This window comes from Sycon ciliatum, chromosome 1, assembly GCF_964019385.1.
Source record: "Sycon ciliatum chromosome 1, ocSycCili1.1, whole genome shotgun sequence".
Lineage (NCBI taxonomy): Eukaryota > Metazoa > Porifera > Calcarea > Leucosolenida > Sycettidae > Sycon > Sycon ciliatum.
Genome location: NC_088643.1, coordinates 65,193,112 through 65,215,624, shown reverse-complemented (window position 1 = coordinate 65,215,624; position 22,513 = coordinate 65,193,112). Strand labels below are relative to the sequence as shown.

Here is a 22,513-nt window from a genome sequence, read left to right as displayed (position 1 = left end):
CATGCCATGGATACCACCATCACTCAGCTCATCAGTTCTACCCCAGGCAGTCATAGCTGTGCTACCTAACCAGGAGAAGTCGTTCCACGAGAAGGTGGCGTTGCGGTTGTACCCGTTAAGAATCAGGCCGTTGCCATCGATGCGTTCAAACTTGCTACCGTTCACCAGAGCCATCTCGGTTCCCTCTAGTACGATGCAGGCCATGCGTTCCAGTGCCCAGTCACCACCGCTAGGCACACCATGCGGGTCCAGATACGTGTATGCTGTGTCACGGAAACCCAGTCCGTTGAATTGAACGTTACGCACTGGCTTGCTCTGTGTGCCACTGATGTTGAACAGCACCTTAGTCTGGGTTGCAACAAACTGCAACGAGGCCGGTGGTGGTGTGCCAGCCGATGCGTTATAGTAGAAATACAGTTGTTTCTTAACCGAGTCATAGTACCATTCGTTGGGATTATCCAACTCGTCCAGTACGCCATCTGCATACCAATCTGAGCCGGGACCGCCACGGGAACCCTGGAAGCCTCCCTTCGTCCAGGTTAGGGTCTGTGTTTCGTAATCAAACTTGTCCAGGGCAAACATCCAGCTTGCCCAGTGGGCCCGACGCCACGCCTGGATAACAGCACCGTCATACTGTTTCCAGTTCTTCACTGTACCCGGGTGTGCTGTAAGACCCGATGGGATGTAGTACTGGAATCCACCACCACCCGCCGGCTTCAGTTGGCACCAGTAGCTGACAGGTGGGTCATAAACAGAGCACGGCCCACCAATGCCTACACCATAGTACAAGAAACGGTTACTGACGTTACGTGGGTGATCCGTCACAAGGACTTGTGTTGCATTGCCGTAGTCGTGTGCAGGTAGCCACTTTGATACCACTTCACTGGCAAACCAACCCTCTGGCCATAAGGTTGTTTCTGGGTCGCCATTAGGCACACGAGCACGGGGAACTCGCTGTAGATTGTCACCAACCCTCAGTCCAGTTATCTGCTCAAGATCAAACGCTGACAAGTCGGCAACGTAAACGTTCAGCGCCATAGGAAGGGTCTTGTAGCCACTAATATGATTGACTTCCTTCTTGGGACTCCATACTCCATCGGTGCGCAGGCAGCAGTTGTAGGCAAAGCGCCCAGTGTGCTCGTCATGCCACGTGAAGCTGGTACAGTTACCCTCCGACATACAGCGATCCTCACATTCCTTCGCTGTCACGGCCTTAGCACAGGGTTCATCGCTGGCGTTGAATCGTCCAATGTTGCTTGTATCGTTGAATACCACGAGGCGAATGGGTTGTGGCTTGCTGGTGTTGTAGACTTCCCACTTCAGATTGTCCAGCGGCCAGCCACCGCTTAGCCAAGCCTCTGCTCCCTGGTAATTCTGGAACGCAAGATCACTATCATCAGCACCCAGTTGTACCGTCTCCTGGATGTAGTGCGTTCCTTGCATGAAGTAGATGACGGCTGGTTTCTTACCACCTCTACTCAACTGCACAGCATGACTGGTAGTCTTGACTGGGTGAGCAGCATCTGTACCACTGTTACTATCACTACCCGATGACCAAGAAACATAATACTCCGCTCCAACATCGTCGGGCTCGGGCAGGTGCGGTGGGAATATTTGCTCGTGGGGCTTTCCCTCACGGCGATGGTGTTTTCCCTCCGACTCTGGTGTCTGGCAGAATTGGTCCAGTTGGAGGGCATCGTGCAGGTATTCATGCACATCAGCTCTCAAGCTAGTGCCATACTCCAGAGCATACTGGCGCCAGGCACACAGGAAACTTGCTGGAACAGTGCCAGCCGGTGGGTCGGGCTCATAAGTGGCCGAGCTACTAGCAACAAACAGTACGACTACCAGTGCCAATGCTGCCAGTCTGCTCCAAATATTTCTCCCGTTTCTGTCCACTGTACTCTCGCTACAGTCACCATTCCCAGAGTTTCCACCCATTCTTCAAAAATATTGAACGCAGCTCAAGGCTACCAATTACGAATCAATGATATTGATAACAGGAGACGAGATGTTCTAAGGACAGCAGATCGACTCGCTGTTGACGCTCTGGTCCAACGACTTTACTGTCCTTAGTTGCGTCAACAGAAGGAGCTGGGTAACGAAGGGTGACTTTTGCTCACACACAAACCTCGTCAGATCAATCGTCTGCTGGCTTGCGTTCGCAGCGGCTAATGAAAACGACGGACAAACCGAACGAGACAATCACGAGTACTGCACCCCACCAACGTTCAACGTACCTGAGTGTGAATAGACGATGTTCAGACGTCATGTGCCGGACGATTCGGTTGGTGGTTGGCACGGACAAGTGACCATTGCCATTGGTGACAGGAGTCTGCAAGTATCGATGGCCATGGTCGATCACAAGACTAGGAGATGACGTGGTCAGGATGCCCGGTGCCTTGTACTTGTACTTAGTTGTAGCGTAGACCGGGCCGTCTACGAGTTTTTAGGTTCTGTTGGGTTGCGGTCCACTCTGCAGATCTACCACAATCTACCACATGCACAATGCCCATGACCGGTGGAGGATTCATCACGACTGGTATCATTTCGTCGAATCGACGAGGCTGTTCTACCACTACTAGCACTAGGCAAGAGCGACTGTCGAGAGTGTGTCGCGCGCGCGGTCCATTCCACTTCCAGTGATCCTTCACAAAGAAAGGTTATTATTTTGGCAAACTGCCGAAAAAACCTGGACCTCTCCGGCTCCCTCTGGTCTATAGGCTACTAGTACTAGGCTAGCTCTCTATCTTGTTGCTTCGACGTAACCCAGGTAACCAGCCATCTCGTTGCGTGCGTTTTCAACGCGCATAATCATGATAATAAGAGGGCAACGTCGAAGAAAAGCGTGAGTTTACCGAAGTAATTCCAACTGTTTTGCTATCAAATCCTCGGAAATCTTCATTAGTATTGATTTACCACAACTCGGTGGTTTGCATTTATTTCGGAAACGAGCACGTCACCCTGGCCTGGGCCTCGTCGTTTACAGCAAGCTTGCAGTCGCTTTTGGTTGGAGAAGGAGGCAACGAGTCGTTGTTGCTTCAGTTTGTGGCTGGAGTTCAACATGACTGTATTACACTTGAAAGGCTTCAAAGCCCTATGGGTCTGGCTGCTGAACCAGCCGAACCGGCAGTGCTTCCAATTAAAAAAAATAGTTTTCTCAATCTCAGCGGCTATGGCAGCAACCAGTTCATCGTCGTCCAAATCACTAAGCCCAACTGCAGCAACAAAGAGAGCTCATCATCGCTTTTCAAATTATTTGGTCCTGTCCACAACGAGATGAAAACGAAAATCACTCTCGAAAGTAGATCTACATGACATGTCACCATACTACAGTACACATGTATGATAGCCTCGTTGACTTATGCATGGTTTGTATGATCAAGGTCCGCATATCCTTGGCTTGGGCAAGTAACTACCTACTTACTTTACTTACTAACATACAGTGCTGGCAGCTGAAATCCGACCACTGGGCGGCGCGGCGCGCCCCCCAGGGGGGGGGGGGGTCGGATTTCAGTTGCCAGCACTGTAGTACTGGGCTTGGTATAAACTACCGGCATGATGTGCGCAGTGTGGTGCGACGTCGTCGACTCAACCGACGGCGCGTCGACGATCGACTTTTCCACCCGCAATCTCTTTATTTTTGTGTCTTGCTCCAAACTACAGATTATGTTGTAGTGGTGTAAAGCAGGCCACCTTGATCAGAGGCTCCCTTCATAATTATCAGTAAAACCGAGCTTCTGCATGATATTCATGGCCATTTCCTGCTCTTGATGCTGCAGTCGACTAGTCGTGTGTCACAAGTAACGTTGTGATTCCGCGTGCAGTCCTGTCGCGTACAGGCCGACAAAAGCACTGGCGGCTAGCTGTCGACCACCGAAATGATCCGATGGCTACTTCTCGTCTAAGCACGGACGGTAGAGTGTAGCTGACCTTGTTCGTTGCGTCCGTCAGCTTTGTTATGAATGTACGGTGCTAACACTGGAAACGGAAACCAGTACCACCGACCGACCGATCATACTGGCCAACGTTGCAACGACGAGATAAACATTATTATTATTAATTTTGTTCCGTCCGTGAAAGGTCCCATCATCACTCCGTTCACGAACCTTAGCGCCAAGGCAGCATTTGGTTCGCTGGTCTTAGAGTAAATACTGGAAGGACAAACTCTGATCTCTGATGATCATTTATATATTTTTTTCAGGTGGAACTTCACAGTCTCTCTATGCTCAGGGCCAGTACTATAAAAACATTTGCAGCTCGAATCTGACTTTGAACGTGGAAGAATGATGGAAGACTGTTGGAATGATTCCTGTAGCTGGTGTCGTACAGGTGACAGAACATCAAGATATGGCCTTAGGAGGTTGGTGACATTGTCATTGGCACTGGTAGTTGTACTGTTTGTTACTAGTATTGGTAGCTCGGCAGCGCCGTATGGGCCCGATCCACCGGCCGGCACAGTTCCAGCAAGTTTTATGTGTGCCTGGCGCCAGTATGCTCTGGAGTATGGCACTAGCTTGAGAGCTGATGTGCATGACTACCTGCACGATGCCCTCCAACTGGACCAATTCTGCCAGACACCAGACTCGGAGGGAAAACACCATCGCCGCGAGGGAAAGCCCCACGAGCAAATATTCCCACCGCACCTGCCCGAGCCCGACGATGTTGGAGCGGAGTATTATGTTTCTTGGTCATCGGGTAGTGATAGTAACAGTGGTACAGATGCTGCTCACCCAGTCAAGACTACCAGTCATGCTGTGCAGTTGAGTAGAGGTGGTAAGAAACCAGCCGTCATCTACTTCATGCAAGGAACGCACTACATCCAGGAGACGATTCAACTGGGTGCTGATGATAGTGATCTTGCGTTCCAGAATTACCAGGGAGCGGAGGCTTGGCTAAGCGGTGGCTGGCCGCTGGACAATCTGAAGTGGGAAGTCTACAACACCAGCAAGCCGCAACCCATTCGCCCCGTGGTGTTCAACAACACTAGCAACATTGGGCAATTTAATTCGAGTGGCGAGCCCTGCGCTAAGGCCGTGACAGCGACTGAGTGTGAAGATCGCTGTATGTCGGAGGGTAACTGTACCAGCTTCACGTGGCATGACGAGCACACTGGGCGCTTTGCCTACAACTGCTGCCTGCGCACCGATGGAGTATGGAGTCCCAAGAAAGAAGTCTCCCATGTTAGTGGCTACAAGACCCGTGCTATGGCGATGAATATTTACGTTGCCGACTTGTCAGCGTTTGATCTTGAGCAGATAACTGGACTGAGGGTTGGTGACAATCTACAGCGAGTTCCCCGTGCGCGTGTGCCTAATGGCGACCCAGAAACAACCTTATGGCCAGAGGGTTGGTTTGCCAGCGAAGTGGTATCAAAGTGGCTACCTGCACACGACTACGGCAAAGCAACTCAAGTCCTTGTAACGGATCACCCACGCAACGTCAGTAACCGTTTCCTGTACTATGGTGTGGGCATTGGTGGGCCGTGCTCTGTTTATGACCCACCTGTCAGCTACTGGTGCCAGCTGAAGCCGGCGGGTGGTGGTGGATTCCAGTACTACATCCCATCGGGTCTTACAGCACACCCGGGTACGGTTAAGAACTGGAAACAGTATGACGGTGCTGTCATCCAGGCGTGGCGTCGGGCCCACTGGGCAAGCTGGATGTTTGCCCTGGACAAGTTTGATTACGAGACACAGACCCTAACCTGGACGAAGGGAGGCTTCCAGGGTTCCCGTGGCGGTCCCGGCTCAGATTGGTATGCAGATGGCGTACTGGACGAGTTGGATAATCCCAACGAATGGTACTATGACTCCGTAAAGAAACAACTGTATTTCTACTATAACGCATCTGCTGGCACACCACCACCGGCCTCGTTGCAGTTTGTTGCAACCCAGACCAAGGTGCTGTTCAACATCAGTGGCACACAGAACAAGCCAGTGCGTAACGTTCAATTCAATGGACTGGGTTTCCGTGACACAGCATACACGTATCTGGACCCGCATGGTGTGCCTAGCGGTGGTGACTGGGCACTGGAACGCATGGCCTGCATCGTACTAGAGGGAACCGAGATGGCCCTGGTGAACGGTAGCAAGTTTGAACGCATCGATGGCAACGGCCTGATTCTTAACGGGTACAACCGCAACGCCACCTTCTCGTGGAACGACTTCTCCTGGTTAGGTAGCACAGCTATGGCTGCCTGGGGTAGAACTGATGAGCTGAGTGATGGTGGTATCCATGGCATGGATGGTACTGGAGGGGATTTCCCACGATTCACTACAGTTGCACACAACATTGTACGTGAGCTAGGTATCTGGGAGAAGCAGTCATCGGCCTGGTTCCAGGCAAAGTCTGCCCAGACTCTGCTAATGAACAACGTTTTCTTCAACATGCCTCGCACCGCCGTGAACTTCAATGACGGTTTTGGGGGTGGGTCTGAAGTGGTGGGCAATCTGATCTTGAACACATGCAGAGAGTCCTCAGACCATGGACCAATGAATAGCTGGGACAGGCAACCCTTTCTCACTACTGTTCGCACCGGCGAGCCATCTGTCATACCTCTTTACAATAATTTGCACCACAACTTCATCGTGTCCAACTACGGCGGTTACAAGGGAGGCATGGACAACGACGATGGTTCAACATTCTACGAAGTGCACCACAACTTTGAGGTGTATGGCTGGGGCCCGAAACCAGGTGGCGGCGGACTGAAATACCATAACAACGTCCGTGCCTACCTGGCGCTGGGAGTGAGGAGGGCACCATCTTTGTATGCCGACCCGTCCTATACTAATGCATTTTACAATATCACGGGAGTTTTCCGTAACTCTACCGCGTTTTATATAGTTGAGCCACCACACTGCGGTAGCACAAAGCACCCGCACATGTTCTTTCCTCCCGAAATCCACGACAACACCGTCTACCACCATCCATCTCGCCAAATTCTCATCGCGTGCGGCGGCAAAAACTACACAATTGCCGAAGCTCAGCAGCAGCTGCATCTCTGCCCAGGCTCCCGTGACATCCCTAAACTCCCCAGCGACGAGGAGATCATCAGCTGGGGAAAGGCACTTCTTGGTCAGCAGGCTTTGAAGCGTCATGATCCACATTTTGTTTACTGATGTTGAAACTGTACTTCTGCAATTAATATACCAGTACCAGTTTACTAGGTTTTCAGCCAGCACTTCCCCCGGTCTTGTACATGTATTCGAGGAGGCCTTTGATTGTTTCAACCCTATCTTTCTGAAAATGAAGATGCAATACTGGATACGTAGCTTTACTGCTATAACGTTAGCTGTCCAGTATTTTGGGTCCAAATTCGCTGTCTGCTACTAGTAATCGAGCATTGTCTACATGTTTCTTCTAGGTCAGAAACGAACGATGGGATTGATGTTTTCCTTTGGAAAATTTGATGAGGCCTTTCACACCGTCATCTTCAATGAGGTAATAGTCACAACAGGACCAACGGAAGAAGTTATTGATTGGTCCGGCCATACCAGAGTCAATATCCATATTCAACAATAGAATTTCATTCCTATCAAACCAGCCGTGTTTTAATATTTTAGTATTCACATACTTTACCGCTAGCTCATTACGATACGCTTCTCGGCAATCAGAAATGCAGAAGCGGAATGAGGTATTACTTTCGCTACGCAAAATATTTGATCTCTATTATGCAAACCTGTACAATAATAATAAATAATAATAATACCAGAGTCCTTTAAGTTTATACGTTGTGTAAGATATGGCAGGCAAACATGACCTCCTTGGCAGTAAACATGGGCTGGTGGCCAAACAGTTGGTCCGGCCGGCTATGCCTCAACAGGCATCTGCAGTGTATGTGTTATCACAGTGCATGTAAGCGGCCGTCCATGCCTCAACAGGCATCCTGCAGTGTATGTGTTGTCACAGTGCATGCATGTGCTATGCGAGTTTCGCTGTAGTAAAGAGAGAACCACCATCCTCAAAAACACCACCGGCCCACTCGTACCAGAGAGGAGTCTCAGTAAAGTGTGACAAGCACCTCAGCTACCGGTAATAGCCAACCAGACAACAAAGTGATGGATAGTGCAGCTAGTGTGAAAGTCCAGGCACGGTGTAGGGGGTCGCTTCACACCACTGAAAGATCATACTCGGTGCTTTTAATAAGTTATAATACACATCTAGCTGCTGAGCGTAATTAAAGTGCGTTTCAAAAGTCCAGACCTCTGGTTTCAAAAAGCTGTTAGGCCAGCATCTATACCACATAAAATCTGTGATCACTTTGTGCATACAATTTTCGAAATTGGGTGTCTGCTATCCAATCGCTTAGAAATTTAAATGAGAAAAATTGCGTGTGCTGCCTGAGTAATATTCCGAAGAAATTTCTCAAAAAGCTCAAACCAAATTTGAATTATTCGAAAAAGTCTAGAGGTCTATACTTTTGAAACGCACTATAGTTTAACCTCTGTCAGTCACTCTGAACGGCATCATGTATGCTGGTGAGATTATAACAATGTCAAAAACAGCTAGCTGTTCGGAGACAGAGTATCATGCTCGCTCGCCTTCCTTCGCCCCTGGCTTGGCTGCACTCTTGCTGGCCAGTGTGGAACTTCTCTGCCGGCCTCCTGCAACGCTTGCTGTGTTTCTCACAGGCAGAGGCACTCTCAGTCTGACTTTGAGGCTTTGAGTTGATATAAAACTGCTTTGTTATTCACAAGACTTGACTGTACTTGGTCGACCAGCCATTCTGACTGGAAAATACTCATGACCATCAGAAAAACAAAAAATCTGGACCATGTCTTCTAAACCGAGAAGGTCAAAATTGGACTTTTCAGGACTAGTGTCGGCAGAAGGTCAATTGTCGGCAGGTCCTGACATGCCTCTGAAATCGGCAGTCTACCGACATGTCAGCAGGTGTGGCAACAGAGCTGATGAGACTTAAAACAATGTCAAAACAACAGCTAGCTGTGTGGAGATAGAGTAATTGTTTCTCCTCTTTATTGCAAGCATGGATGCAGTGAATGGGACTTTCGGTCTTTGGCCACTTTGGTGCGTCCGATCTCCTCACCTTCCACCGCTCTAGGAGCTGCGTCTGCGCCTTGATCCTTGCAGGGTGGTGGCGTTCCTACGGCTGCGGAAAACTCGGCCTCCAGCCGAGTCTCACGCGAACCTTGAAAAGAAAAGTATTGTGTTCTTCTTGACACTCTTCTCACACCATCAGTCAGGTCCTCAGCGCCCAGTACAGAGAAACATAGTACGTCTCCAGTAGTGGTGAAACGAATATCAAAACCCAGTAGCCGAATATTCTTCGGCTTAACGAACGAACGAACGAATATTATTTCGTTAACATGGATGACATCACATGCCCTCCTCTCAGTCATTTTATGGGATATTGTCACTATTATTAGGCATGACGAACGAAGGCATATACTTCTCCATCATTTCTAGGTCATTTTTCACAAAAATCCCCAGCTGAAGTGCCTTTCACAGGCTCAAAAACCAGCTTGAGACGTGATTTTCGTTCGAGCGCCATACCTCCCCTCCAGGACCTCGGATTGTGTTCGGGTGGCTTCTAAACAACAGCTGAGAGTTTGCTAATGCCGATAGATCTTTCAATGAAGCGATTCGGTCAAGTATTCACGAAGTTACGAAAGTTTGAAGTCGCCCGGTTGATTCTGCAGACCGGGTTAACGAATATTCGCCATGAGAAATATTCGTTCCAATGTGTCAAACCGAACGAATATTCGAACATTCGGTATATTCGTTTCACCATTAGTCTCCAGGTACATGTATTAAACATCTGTATATGATATGTACTTTATACATGTAGCAGAGGCATTCTACATAGCCAGGACTCGGCAGGAGGCGGGTAAGCAGCAGCAGCTTTGATGCCAGTATCTACTAAACTGTATAAGCAGAAATTTTCGTCTGGAATTTACTTTCGTCTTTTTCGTCCAAGGAGCTTTCGGACTAAATTAAATGCCGGACTAATGTCGATTTGTCCAGCTTCTCAATACACTCTTATGATCCATGGACGGAATCTACAACCGGACGAACTTCCCTTGCTTTGGAGTTGGACGAAATTATTGACCGACAACATTTTCTGCCTGTACAGTAACTGGGAGTCGTGTTGCTGGTGTGGTGGACGAGGTCGGTCGGAGAGCGCATGCGGTGGGGGAGTACGGGCTAAGTACGGTATTCTACACCCCGGAGGTCACATGATCGGAAAAGAATACGCAGCTAGGGTCCTCTACATGTACTTTACACCCAATGCCAAGCAAAAAGTATATTACGGCAAGGGTGCTTTACGTATACACGTCCTCCCTCGTTAGCAGACACATGCTTTGGCCATAGAAATATTAGAGAGACAACATATTTTAGATGCATAACAGGACTTGCAATTATACATGCAGTGAGCACTGATTCGTGCTTACCGCAACACGTTACCACAACTCGTTACTAAATAGTTTCAATTAAATATTTTCACAACAGGTTTGACTGTTCATATGTCAGATACGGAAGATGTGACGTTCTTTGAAAGTACATGCAGTCCTTCCAGACTAGAGAGGTTAAGATGCACGTTATTCCCGTAGCTATGCAGAAGACGTTACTTCAGTAACGTCTGGCGCTAGCCAGGGTCCACACAGCTTTTAATTTGGTGTTTGTTTGTTTGTGTCACGCCTGGCGCTATCCCGTATCTGTCCCGTACCGTACCATCAAACACAGCTAGCTGGCCACATGCAGCTGGCCGCAATATTCAAATAGGGCTTTCAAACGCAAGATCATAACGTGAAGCAACTTGGAAGAATGAGTATGAATGCGAAGTGTATGAGGGAATGCATGTAGGGCGATAGTGCGGGTTCGAATCCCAGGTTATGCCTGAAAAAAAGGAGAATTAAAAAATATATAACATCCCTATGCTTTTTTTTGGCTATGTCATCAATGCGGTAGACGGTGTCGTATTACGTCGACCGTACCTGTCCCGTACCGGGCCATCAAAGACGGCTGGCCACAATGCATATTCAAATAGGGCTTTCAAATGAAAGATCATAACGTGAAGCAACTTGGAAGAATTAGTATGTATGTATGCGAAGTGTATCGGGGGATGCATGCAGGGCGATAGTGCGGGTTCGAATCCCAGGTTATGTCTTAAAAAAAATGAGAAATTTATAAGAATTTATAACATCCCTATGCTTTTTTTGGTCTAGGTCATCAAGGCAAAAAAGCATAGCGTAGGGCCCTGAGCTTCCAAGCTCTCTCGTTTCTGACGTGACGCGAAAGTTCAGCTCGCGTTATTTGGCTCGCGCGTCGAAAAACAACGCGAGTGACCTGCAGCTCATGTCGAAATTTGGAGTTTTATGCCAAATTTGACGTGAAATTGCGCGTCACGTCGGAAATGAGGTGCATCTTAACCTCTCTACTATCAAGTATATCCACACTGAAGAATTAAGAAAATAATGTTACGTGTGTCTCCCTGCTTGATTATCTGTCTTGTACCTGCATTCGGAACATTTTGAATTTTCTACCTTATCAAGATGCTACCTTCCCCAGGGGCGAGGAAAGATGGTTGGAGTAACGGGTTTTTATCTGCACATGAATAATGTTGCGTCCGGACTGGTAAACAGTCACGCACACCGCATTTTAAAAGGGGAGAACCTAGATTTATACATGTATTTAGTACTATTTACTAATGCGGTTTCTGCACTAATCGGACTCGCTATAGCAAAGGAAAACCTATTCTGAAGCTTCACCGCACAGGCGAAGATGACCATGATGGCAGAGGTGAATTTATAGCCAACACCCAGTCCCTGCCAATACAATGATGCGCCTAGCAAGCCTAAGTGCCATGGCAAAGAGAAAGTACATGTACGTGAGCATACCGTGCCGATCGGTGGATTCTTGCGTGGAGATGGCACCGACACAATGCAGCAGCTCTGCCCTCTGTTCGAACATCTCCCAGCGGTGCAGTACCTCGGCATACCACCAGCAGCACTGCAGACACCTGTCTATCGTATCCGCATCCAGCAAGCTACAGCAGAACACACGCAGGCGTCAAGGTGACGAACACAATAGTCACGTAAACACACAGACGTCAAGGTGCATGACGAACACACTACATGTAATCAAAGAGCACATGCTGAGATGTACAGTCGTGGCAAGTGAAACTCACACAGGTGAAAACTACTTTCTGTGCTGAAAACACATTTCAAGGGGTGGGGTTTTCATTTCAAGTGGATAACCTTGGGAAGGGGTTTTCATTGCACATGGATTACTTTGGTAGGGGTGCAAGGCTGCATGACATTTGGCACTGCAAGTTTACATCTTTTCGGACTTCACTTGCCACAGCTTCAGCTTCCAAATACATTTTGCACGAGTTTGGTTTTATTTTAAGGGCAGGCAATGACCAAAATAATTTCAATAAGTGTATGGTGTTGCAAGACTGAACACGTTTTGACTGAAAGTCAGAATATATTTAAAGAAGCCTGAACCAACCTGATGTAACAGAAGTGGAGAATCAGAATCTCCTGGCCCCATTGCATACAAAGATCACGCCCTCTAAGCCCTACCTTGTCCGCAGAAAGTGCTCGTCGTCTGAAGGGCTATCTCCATAGCCCGGCGACATCAGCTCACCGGACAGGTTGTACGGGGTGCTGAGCGTCGGCGACGATGCTAGCGTGGTGGTGCGTGGCATGCGGGCGTCTGGCAAGGCCAGCGTCATGGAGTGGTACGCGCTGGCCAGTGCTTTCCCGATGCCACGCTGCTGCTGCAGCCCTCCACTTCCACCTCCACTGCCACCAACACCATGGCTGCCGCCGTGGCTGCCATGGTGATGGTGATGACTGGGAGAGGAGTTGCTGCTGTAGAGGTGGGCACCGGATGGTGTGGAGGCATGGTACGGGGTCGAGGCCGACGATGAACTGGAGGCGACGAATGATGAAGACTACAGAAAAGCCAAACAGCAGAAGAAAACTTGAGGGGGGGGGGGGGGGGAGACAGAGGCAGAATTACGCAAACAAGATACCATGAGCATGAGGGATGATGTGGAAGCGTCACGATCGGCGAGGGCTAAGGAGATTACATCTATCGTATGCCACTTTCCAAACTTGATTGCTCTTACGGGTGGCCACAGTACATGCGCATCGCAAAATAATATGAAGTAATCTACAGCATGTACAAAAGTGAGCGAACATCATGGGTATTCATTCCCCACAGCAGCCTGTACATCCAGTCCACTATAGCATCATCATGGGTATTCATTCCCCACAGCAGCCTGTACATCCAGTCCACTACAGGCAGCAGTGGAGACCTCTATCTAGTAGGCACGGAAAACACTGCTTGGATGGGATCATTCGACTAGCTAGGGGCAAACGCTGTTGGTGTTTTTAAACAATTGAAAAAGTGCCCTTTTTAGCCATGTCCATGCAGTGGTGGAAATCCGACACGTGCATTTTTATGTATGAGTGCTGCTGAGCCAAAAAGAATCATTGGGCGCGTTCGATTACACGCAAATCGGTCAATTCTAGAATTAGTTAATGTTGATGCACAGTTCGATTACACAAATTCCGTCGTTAGAATTAATTTTATCCAATTCCGTCAATTCTGAAGAGAGAGCGGAATTTCTCTAATTCTGGCGCCAGAATTGCACACTCGGTGTGTTACCGGTCTGGTCATGCATGACTTAAGGGGTCGTCGCAAAAGTTTTTCGTCGTCCCTGAAACGAACATGATTCATTTGGGGGGGGGGGGGGGGGGGAGGGGCTGCGAGCCAAAATCGCAAGTCGACCGACACTGTACATATGACATGCACATGCATGCGATTTTCGTAGTCCAGCATAGCAAGCTGTGTTCGTTTCAGAGGGAGGGGAGGGGGTCCAAGTACGAACTGAACGATGTTCGTTTCAGGGACGACAGAAAACTTTTGCGACGACCCCTAAGTCAAGGAAGAGCCTTCCTGGCCGGTGTGGCACGAAAGCAGAGCTACAACTGCATGTAGTTGCTACTTTTGTCTTCCCGAAAAGCTAATTGCCGCAGTTGAGTTCAGGGTCCGCAGCCAACCAAGCACACAAAATTCCAAACTTTTTCCAAACTTTTTCCAAACCAATTTCAAGAATTTCCAAACCCACTCGTGCAGGAAAAATAAATTATAAATCTCTTCTGCACGACTGTCTTCTCCACTACGAGTACAACTAGGGAGTCGTAAAATCCTCCCTGGTACTACTACCATCAACAAATTCACCAAGGTGCATTGCGATGATATCGCCTTCAGCAGCTAGAGCCCCTGAAAATAGCAGGGGAATTCATACGACGAGAGTTTCCCTCCGTAAGTTCAAATCCGCCTCCAGAGGTGTTCCAATGAAACATTTACATAGCTGGTGTCCATCTCAGCGCTAAAGATGGCTTCATCCTCGCCAGCAAACTCGTCTGAGTCCGAAAGGACCTCGCCATCCTGCTGTCCCGACTTCAAAGAATCAAAGTCGAGCGCGAGCGCCAGAAACAAAAAACGGCCAAATAAAAGTCATCACCGGCTGCGCTTGAGCTGCACTGAAATGACTGACTCGTACATATATGGACATGCAGTGAACACCACGCATCGCCAGCGCGTCTTCTATCGCGGCACTCAAAACGGCCACTTGCACTGCAGCAGTGCAGGAGTGCAGCACATCTGCGGCCAAAAAATCGAAATTCAAAACTTTTTCCAAACTTTTTCAAAAGGAGCGCCTTTTCAAAACTTTTTCCAGACCTGGAAAATTGAATTATAAAATCCAAACTTTTTCCAGACTTCCAAACTTCGCTGCGAACCCTGTGAGTTTCCGCTGGGAGCTGATCATTAGACCAGATCATTTTGGGTGGTCCTTTCGCACACGCGTTCAGCTTTATCGAAGCCCAATATTGTTGCTGACATTGAGCCTTCACCGGGATAGACCGGTACGCGAAGCTGGGTCCACGTGCGCGCGAGGGTGTACGCGATCTCTTTCTACGACCAATTTCGTTTGTGATATGCCATGAATAAAATGTGTTGTGAATTCCAGTCGTACGACCGTTCGTTTACATGGCCGGAATGCGTACATTCTGGTCATTCGAGAATTACAAAACCCAGTTCCAAAATTGTGTAAACGTGTAATCGAAAGCGCCTATTGAAACGTTTCCATAATACAGTTATACTAGTACTTGAAGTAAATCTAGAAAATATTTGTTTGATATTCGCATACTGGTATTGAGTGTGGAGGTGTACCAATATGGAGGTAACCTGGTTATACGATTACATTATCAGTTGAAATGCTTGTGCAAATCAATTTACTGGCTCATGCGAAACCTCCGACTCTGTCTGTTTGTCGGTCGGTCTGTTTGCCTGTCTGTGTATCTGTCATTATGTGTGTACGTGGTATGACTTTGGTTTCTGCTAAAGATCATCACATTCCCAGAGCTGGATGATCTGGTGGTTCACCAGCCTCGCTGGCTCCTGCAAGATGTCATCGGATTCATTTACTCTTCGCACGTTTTCCCATCCAAATCTGAAGGCGCAGGTAGAGTATTCAAGATCAGCGAGGACAATTTCATCCGTGCCCTGACTGCCTTTCCCAACTGGGTGAAAAAGTCCCACTCTGCGTGCACATGGTCTTGCAGCTCGGCTTGACCATTCGCCATGAGAAAGATATCCTTGCCCTCTCCCTGTTTCCTGAGTGCACACAGCCATTGCAGATGCACAGAGCCTTCATGGTTGGCTCTGTGCACACCTTCAATGGCTGCGCACCATTTCCCTCTGCACTCATTGTGCAATGCCAAGCACGTGTGTACGACTAATCCGCCTGCTTTGTCTCCAGTACTGATCTCATGTTCTTCAAGAATGCCATCATTGTGACTGTGCACCCGTATCCGCACACAACAGCGCTGCTTGTGTTTTCGTCCAATCATCAGCGTTGCTGTATTGTAGTGACGTCCAGTTGCAGTGGGTACCTGCAAGTAGTTCACCATGTCCACTGGCTATTTCAAGCTCTCTTCCGTGATCTACTCAAGAGATGTAGCCGTGGTACTTCTGTAGAGCCAACTGTACTCAGCTTGAGCAGCATGCATCAGCTTATCGAGCAATCGGCTTTACCAGCTGCCATCTGTTCAGCTGTTGCGTCCTACTCATCCGAAGCCGTCGTTCGTGCTGCCAACAGCCCGCAATGCAGACAGGTTCAAGACACCGGCGGTGAATTCGTTGATTGCGCGATAGATCTCCACTACGTTCCTGCCACGTACATCAGTATGCTTCCTGCCCAATGTATGGATCGACTGGAGAGTCTGCGAGATTCTGCATTCCTGAGTGATCTCCAATCACATGTAGACGTGAGTGAGAGGGAAATCAGCAAGCTTGCTGGTGCCACGTCAGTGTCATCCGCTGGACCCAGTCGGCTGAATGCCTCACTGGTTTTGCTGGCGTGGTGCAGCAAAAGTCATCGTCATACATCCACTCTGCTATTTAGCATGATAGCACAGCGCTGCTCTTCTTCACCATTTGCCAACTTCTACCGAGAGGTCTGCAGGATGCTTGTGGAAAATGAGAACATGGTGAGTGACAATTTGATTCGGAAGTTTTTTTTCTCATTTGTTGAGTTTCTCATGTCAGTTTTCTGGAGTTTTTCCTTGAAAACAGGAGATCACTGCCTTTTGGCTAATGGCAGGACTATTGATGTCTGTTTTCCCGTTTAAAGTTTTTATGATTTTAGCCTAGCTAGACAGAAGGATAATAAATTAATAATGCCTCCATACTTTGTTCTCCCGAGAAATCTTTGGTTTCTTTTCTAACATTTTTCTTGTGTTTATGTATGTATGTATGTGTGTGTGTGTGTGTGTGTGTGTGTGTGTGTGTGTGTGTGTATGTGTGTGTGTGTGTGTGTGTGTGTGTGTGTGTGTGTGTGTGTGTGTGTAGCATTTGGACGCCGGTGAGTTCGCGTGTCGTCTCATGCCGCCTGAAGTTTGAACTAGCTGATGGATCTGCAGAATGGCTTACCCTGGCGTGCTCCTATGCTCCACCTTACGGATATAGTCGTGCGAGCAAGGAACAATTTTATGACGACCTGCAGGTGTCCGGGACAACCACGGCATGGGCTCCCTGAACTCTTCAGGGACAGAGCTGTTGTCCTTTGCTGCCATGAACCAGTTATGTGTCACCAACACCTGGTACCCCAAGCGAGACGTGTTCAAACGCACTTGGCAGCACCCGGGTGCCCTGCAATGGCACTGCATCGAATACATTCTGGTTTGAGATGTGGACCACCGGCACTGTTCGGATGTATCTGTGATTAGAAATGCTGAATGCGGTAGCGATCACCAACTGTTATGCATAGTGTTTGAACTGTCCGGAAGGCTGCGGCCTTTGAAGTGCAGCGGCGGTAATGGTCCCCGGCGATACGATGTCGCGCAAATACGGGTGCGGCCTACCCGTGCGGAGGCGGAAGAGCCCACACCTGCTGAGATATATCAGGCGACTGTTGTTGGAGAACTAGAGCGAACATGGGTAGAGGACGCTGACGTGGACAGCTAGTGGCCTGTCATCAAATCCACGCTGGACTTGGCTGCATCTGCCACGCTCGGTCACACTAAGCGATACCAATCGGACTGATTTCGCGAGGCGATGCCTACGCTACAGCCGATTCTAAATGACCGCAATGCTGCCTATCGTTCCTGGGTGCACCAGGGTCAGCAGCGCGATACCCCGTCCCATTGCGGGTTCAAGGCGGCCAGGACAAGGGCACGGAGCGCGGTGGACTCGGCTAGGGTGGAGTGGATTCGGGCCAAGGCACAGGAAGCTACTGAGTCTCGCTTTAAAGCACCGAAACCCTGTTCTTAGGGTGCTACAACTCCAGGGGAAAATCCAGTTCTTAGGGTGTTGAAGACTCCAGGGGAAAACCCAATGCAAGTATACTGATAGCCTCGCGGAAGCCAGCTGACACACCAGACACAGACCCAGTGCACATACCCTAGTTTGAGCCGGAGCTGGGAGAGCTGCCGCAGTCACTGCTGCCGGCCCGAGAATGGCGGGAGGCGGGGGCGGTGGCGGCGGTGCGGGCTGCTTGCACCTCAGATAGGTGAAGCAAGCGCAGGCCAGCAGAGCCACTGCCTGGATGTCGTTGACACTGCTGTAGTGGCGGATCCTACACAGCGGAACAATACAGTCACAGGGACAGTCACAACTAGAGTTATACTGTAAGACCAGATATTTTTAAAACGTGAATTAAAGTTAACAATCTCCGGATTTTTGTTGGTTAGCGAGGTGAAATTCTAACGAATTCTGTCTCAAAAGCGGCAAATGACTGTACATGTACATATATATCGTTTTGCACATAACGACTTCAAATGCTAATGATTTTTTTAAATTCGTTAAATCGTTGGAATTAAATGTTCGTTAACATCACTGGTCTTACAGCAGTCATTATAACAGCAGTCGCAGCAGTACTGAACAGAAACAACCATACGCTATCATACACAAACAGGTTGTACAGCTACCAGTGAACGTGCATACATGTACGGACACCCATCCACAAAACGCATACACAATAGCACATCTGAAACATGTACACGACTTAGTGCAGTCAAGGCCAAACCTAAGTTCAGCATTGGGGACGGAACCTGGCGCTAAGCGGTTGCGGGACCACAGCATACACTAGGTCTAGGGCCAGGAAGCGACACAGTCCCCGATGCTAGCGGGCTGGATTTCTCCATCCCAGTGTCTGCTCCAGCGCCGGGTGAGCCGGGTAATCCACCCGGTTGGGCGGCGCTTGGACCCGGTTGAAAATATAGTACCGGGTCACCTGTGACCCGGCTGGTACTTTACACTTTCGAACTTTGAAAGGACTGACTACATGGCTTGTATGTGTCAGATACTTCTTCTCCTTTCGTAATTTTCTAATTCCTGTCCTCTCTTTTCTAAAGGCGGCTTATCCATTGGCCTTTATATCATTGGGCCTAGTTCCCGTTTATTGTCCGAATTAAAATAAACCAACCAACCAGTTAAAGCATGTGACTCGGCTGGTAAGACAGCGCCAGGTACATGTGTACCCGGCTGCAACCCGGTTGAAACGGTTGCGCCAGGTACACGTGCACCTGGCTGTGCTACAATTTTAGAGCCCCCAAAGTGACACAGTCCCCGATGCTAGCGGGCTGGATTTCTCCATCCCCAAAGTGACACAGTCCCCGATGCTAGCGGGCTGGATTTCTCCATCCCCAAAGTGGCACAGTCCCCTATGCTAGCGGGCTGGATTTCTCCATCCCCAAAGTGATACAGTCCCCTATGCTAGCAGGCTGGATTTCTCCATCCCCAAAGTGATACAGTCCCCTATGCCAGCAGGCTGGATTTCTCCATCCCCAAAGTGATACAGTCCCCTATGCTAGCAGGCTGGATTTCTCCATCCCCAAAGTGATACAGTCCCCTATGCTAGCAGGCTGGATTTCTCCATCCCCAAAGTGATACAGTCCCCTATGCTAGCAGGCTGGATTTCTCCATCCCCAACTGTAGCAAACACACAGATAGTGCAGACTCCATAGTGACTGAGACATGACAAAATACAACACCGGCGAGAGCACAAGACAGACGCAAAGACATGCAGACAAACACACAGACACACACACACCACACACACAGACACACACACCACACACACAGACACACACACACACCACACACACAGACAGACAGACAGACACACACACACACATGGATAGATACAGTGCAATTGTGTACAGGTACAGGCACGTACAAGGACGCTGCCATCTGCCGCCCGAACGGGTGCTGCGGCCACGGTGTGACCAGGTCTTTGCTTTCCGCCGTCAGCGAGTCCACACAGGTGTGAGACTCGGTGACAGCCTGCATCACCTGCCAGGCACGGCGCAGGTCATCGCGACCCTCCGCCAGTGCCGCGTTGCCATTGTGTGCACACATTGCCTTCACGTCCTCACTTAGTCTGTGCATGCATACAGAGAACAACAATAGCAGAGCACCATGTCCTCGCTTAGTCTGTGCATGCATACAGAGAACAACAATAGCAGAGCACCATGTCCGGTGAAAAACAAGTACCGTATTTTCAGGAGTATAGGGCGCACAGTAAACATTCTTAGTTCGCCCAAACACAACAGCCGGTGCGGCTTATCCTGCGATGGTCAAATGAACGGGTACACAGCTACACATACAGGGTAGATGTCTGTATTTCCTGACAAAAAATCTGGATGCGGCTTACGCTTCGGACAGTGCGGTACCAGTTTGTTGTGCATGGTGCAGCATACAAGCTACTGATCAGGCTGTACAAGCCGCAGTGCACACTGCACAGCTACTGATCAGGCTGTACAAGCCGCAGTGCACACTGCACAGCTACTGATCAGGCTGTACAAGCCGCAGTGCACACTGCACAGCTACTGATCAGGCTGTACAAGCCGCAGTGCAGACTGCACAGCTACTGCATACTCGTATGGGTACGCCGTGATTGAGGCATTCTGCACGGCGAGCAACGCCTCTTCTACACCAGTCCCTGCAAAGCAGAGGCTAGATAGAGGCCAGCATGGACTACCAGGCAGCCGCAGAACTGTCAGTACGTGACACTCTACTCTCAGTCTTGCCGCCTGGTCAAGGCACTCAAACACCACCAAAACATTGCCCATGATTGTAGCAGTTCTGCGAAGCCTATCATGACTGTGTGATGCAGCAGCTGGTTCTATGCAGTATGTGAAGTACCAGTGTACAGCGTACAGTGTACGCTCACAAGGTATGAGAAACAGACACACAATGTTAACGGAGAACACAGAATAATCCACACCGACTACTTGATACAGGTAGACTCCCTTTAATTCGAACCCTCGAATTGCCAGGCCCCAAATTATTTCTAATTATCCAAATGCAGCCCCATGCACTGATACGTATGTCAAAATGCTCAAAATCGCATGCTGAATATTTTGCACATTTTACTTGCATCAACGAAACATAGGGACGTGTTAATGTACAGACATGTACAACAGACCAGTTCATTTCATCAAAACACTGGATCGACACAGAGTCATTTGACAAATTATCTTCATCTTCTAGTGAAGAAGTTGTCAGTCACTGCAGCTGTCCTGAAACAATTTCAATCGAAAAGTACAGCGCTTCCTAATCCGCGTCATGAAGACCGCTGGACAGCAGCACGTCGTTCTGAAGAACGGAAGTGGAGCATACTCGGCATAGACAATTTTTACGACTTCCAGTGTTGTTGTTCGCCAACCCACTGAGATCCGCGAAGGGAGTCAGCCACCTGGAAGAAGTCGTCTCCAATCAAATCTTTGCACTTTGCCTCGCACGGGCTTGAATCAAATTTCGAGAGAAGGTGGGTTTCTTGAACGCTATTTTCCATCCTGGAGCGCATCAGGGATCGATGTTTGAGCTACTCTTGGCTAGAGAAGGAGACAAGAATGAACTTCGAATAACAGGTATGCAACTGCCTCTCACTTCGAAATGAGCGTTCGAAGGACATAGTCACTAGCACTGTACTACTGACCGATCCCCTTATTATTGTCTGGGTTCGAGCAAGGGGGCAACTCCGCAGCCGCGTGGGATCCTGCTGCACACACGCGACCAACCTCACCTCGGCCGGCTGTGCGTGACTTCTCGCATGCGAAGTGCAGAGCACGCGAAATCTACACGCAGTGAAAGCCTGTCTACAAAAATGCCACAAGGACTTTTGATTTGAGCTGTTTTGTTTTTGTTTAGATCTTTCTTTTTACGACTTCAGGATGCCTTCTCAGGATCATTGCTACGTTCCTCACTGTCAGAACAGGAGGACGAAGCAAACAAGTCATTTCACTCCTTTCCTCGTGTGGAGCCACAGCGGCCTGGAGCAAGCGGATCCAGGCTATTCCCCGTGAGGAAGGACGTAGTTTTAGGGTCACTCTGAATATTTGAGTTGCAGCGATCATTTCGATCCCGAATTCGAAATCGTTTTGCCCAGCTCTACAAGGGCAGGATGAGTCCAGGAAACCAAACAGCTGTCCTACGGTACTAGGTTTGCTTTTCGCAAGAGAGTGGAGTCTGGGCGCTCTGCTCCCCATGCTCGCAAAACAGTATTTGCTGAGCCTAGTGCAGTTCGGTCATGGAAGTGCAGCGTCTGCATCACGAGCTCCCCATGCTCGCAAACCAGTATTTTGCTGAGAGGCAACGGCATTTGGAGTTGGAAAGGAACCTGGCTTAGTGCAGTTTGGTCCTGTAATGGAAGTGCAGCATCTGCATCAGGAGTTGGCAGCAAGTAGAGCTCGTGTACAGAGTCTCGTGGAGCAGTTGGACGATGGGGTGAAGAAAGCCGAAAAACAGCTTACGTACAATAACATAAAGAAAGACTCTGAGCCGCTCCAGTTTCTGACTGGTTTGCCTTCAGGTGTTTGGACCGCTCTGTGGAACTTCTTTGAGCTTAGCCGAGAAAATGTACTGCGCCGAGCCAGATCTGCGAAGACGGAAGCTGAGGGACGGCGGATACAGTTGGAGGTGGCCGTAAATCGCCAATGAGCATGTAATGGAGGATCAGCTGCTATTG

The 22,513-nt window shown here is 49.1% G+C and overlaps 1 protein-coding gene across 2 annotated transcripts in view; it reads right to left on the bottom strand.

Moving 5' to 3' along the window:
* LOC135804888 (GATOR2 complex protein WDR59-like) overlaps positions 1-22,513 on the bottom strand; it is a 44,388-nt gene that overhangs the window by 4,198 nt on the left and 17,677 nt on the right. For both annotated transcript variants that reach the window (XM_065318858.1, XM_065318859.1), the window contains 4 exons: positions 19,721-19,924; positions 17,944-18,118; positions 12,549-12,922; positions 11,862-12,010 (listed from right to left, as the gene is read on the bottom strand). In XM_065318858.1, coding sequence (XP_065174930.1) covers positions 11,862-12,010; positions 12,549-12,922; positions 17,944-18,118; positions 19,721-19,924 — 902 coding nt within the window. The remainder of the gene's footprint in view (positions 1-11,861; positions 12,011-12,548; positions 12,923-17,943; positions 18,119-19,720; positions 19,925-22,513) is intronic.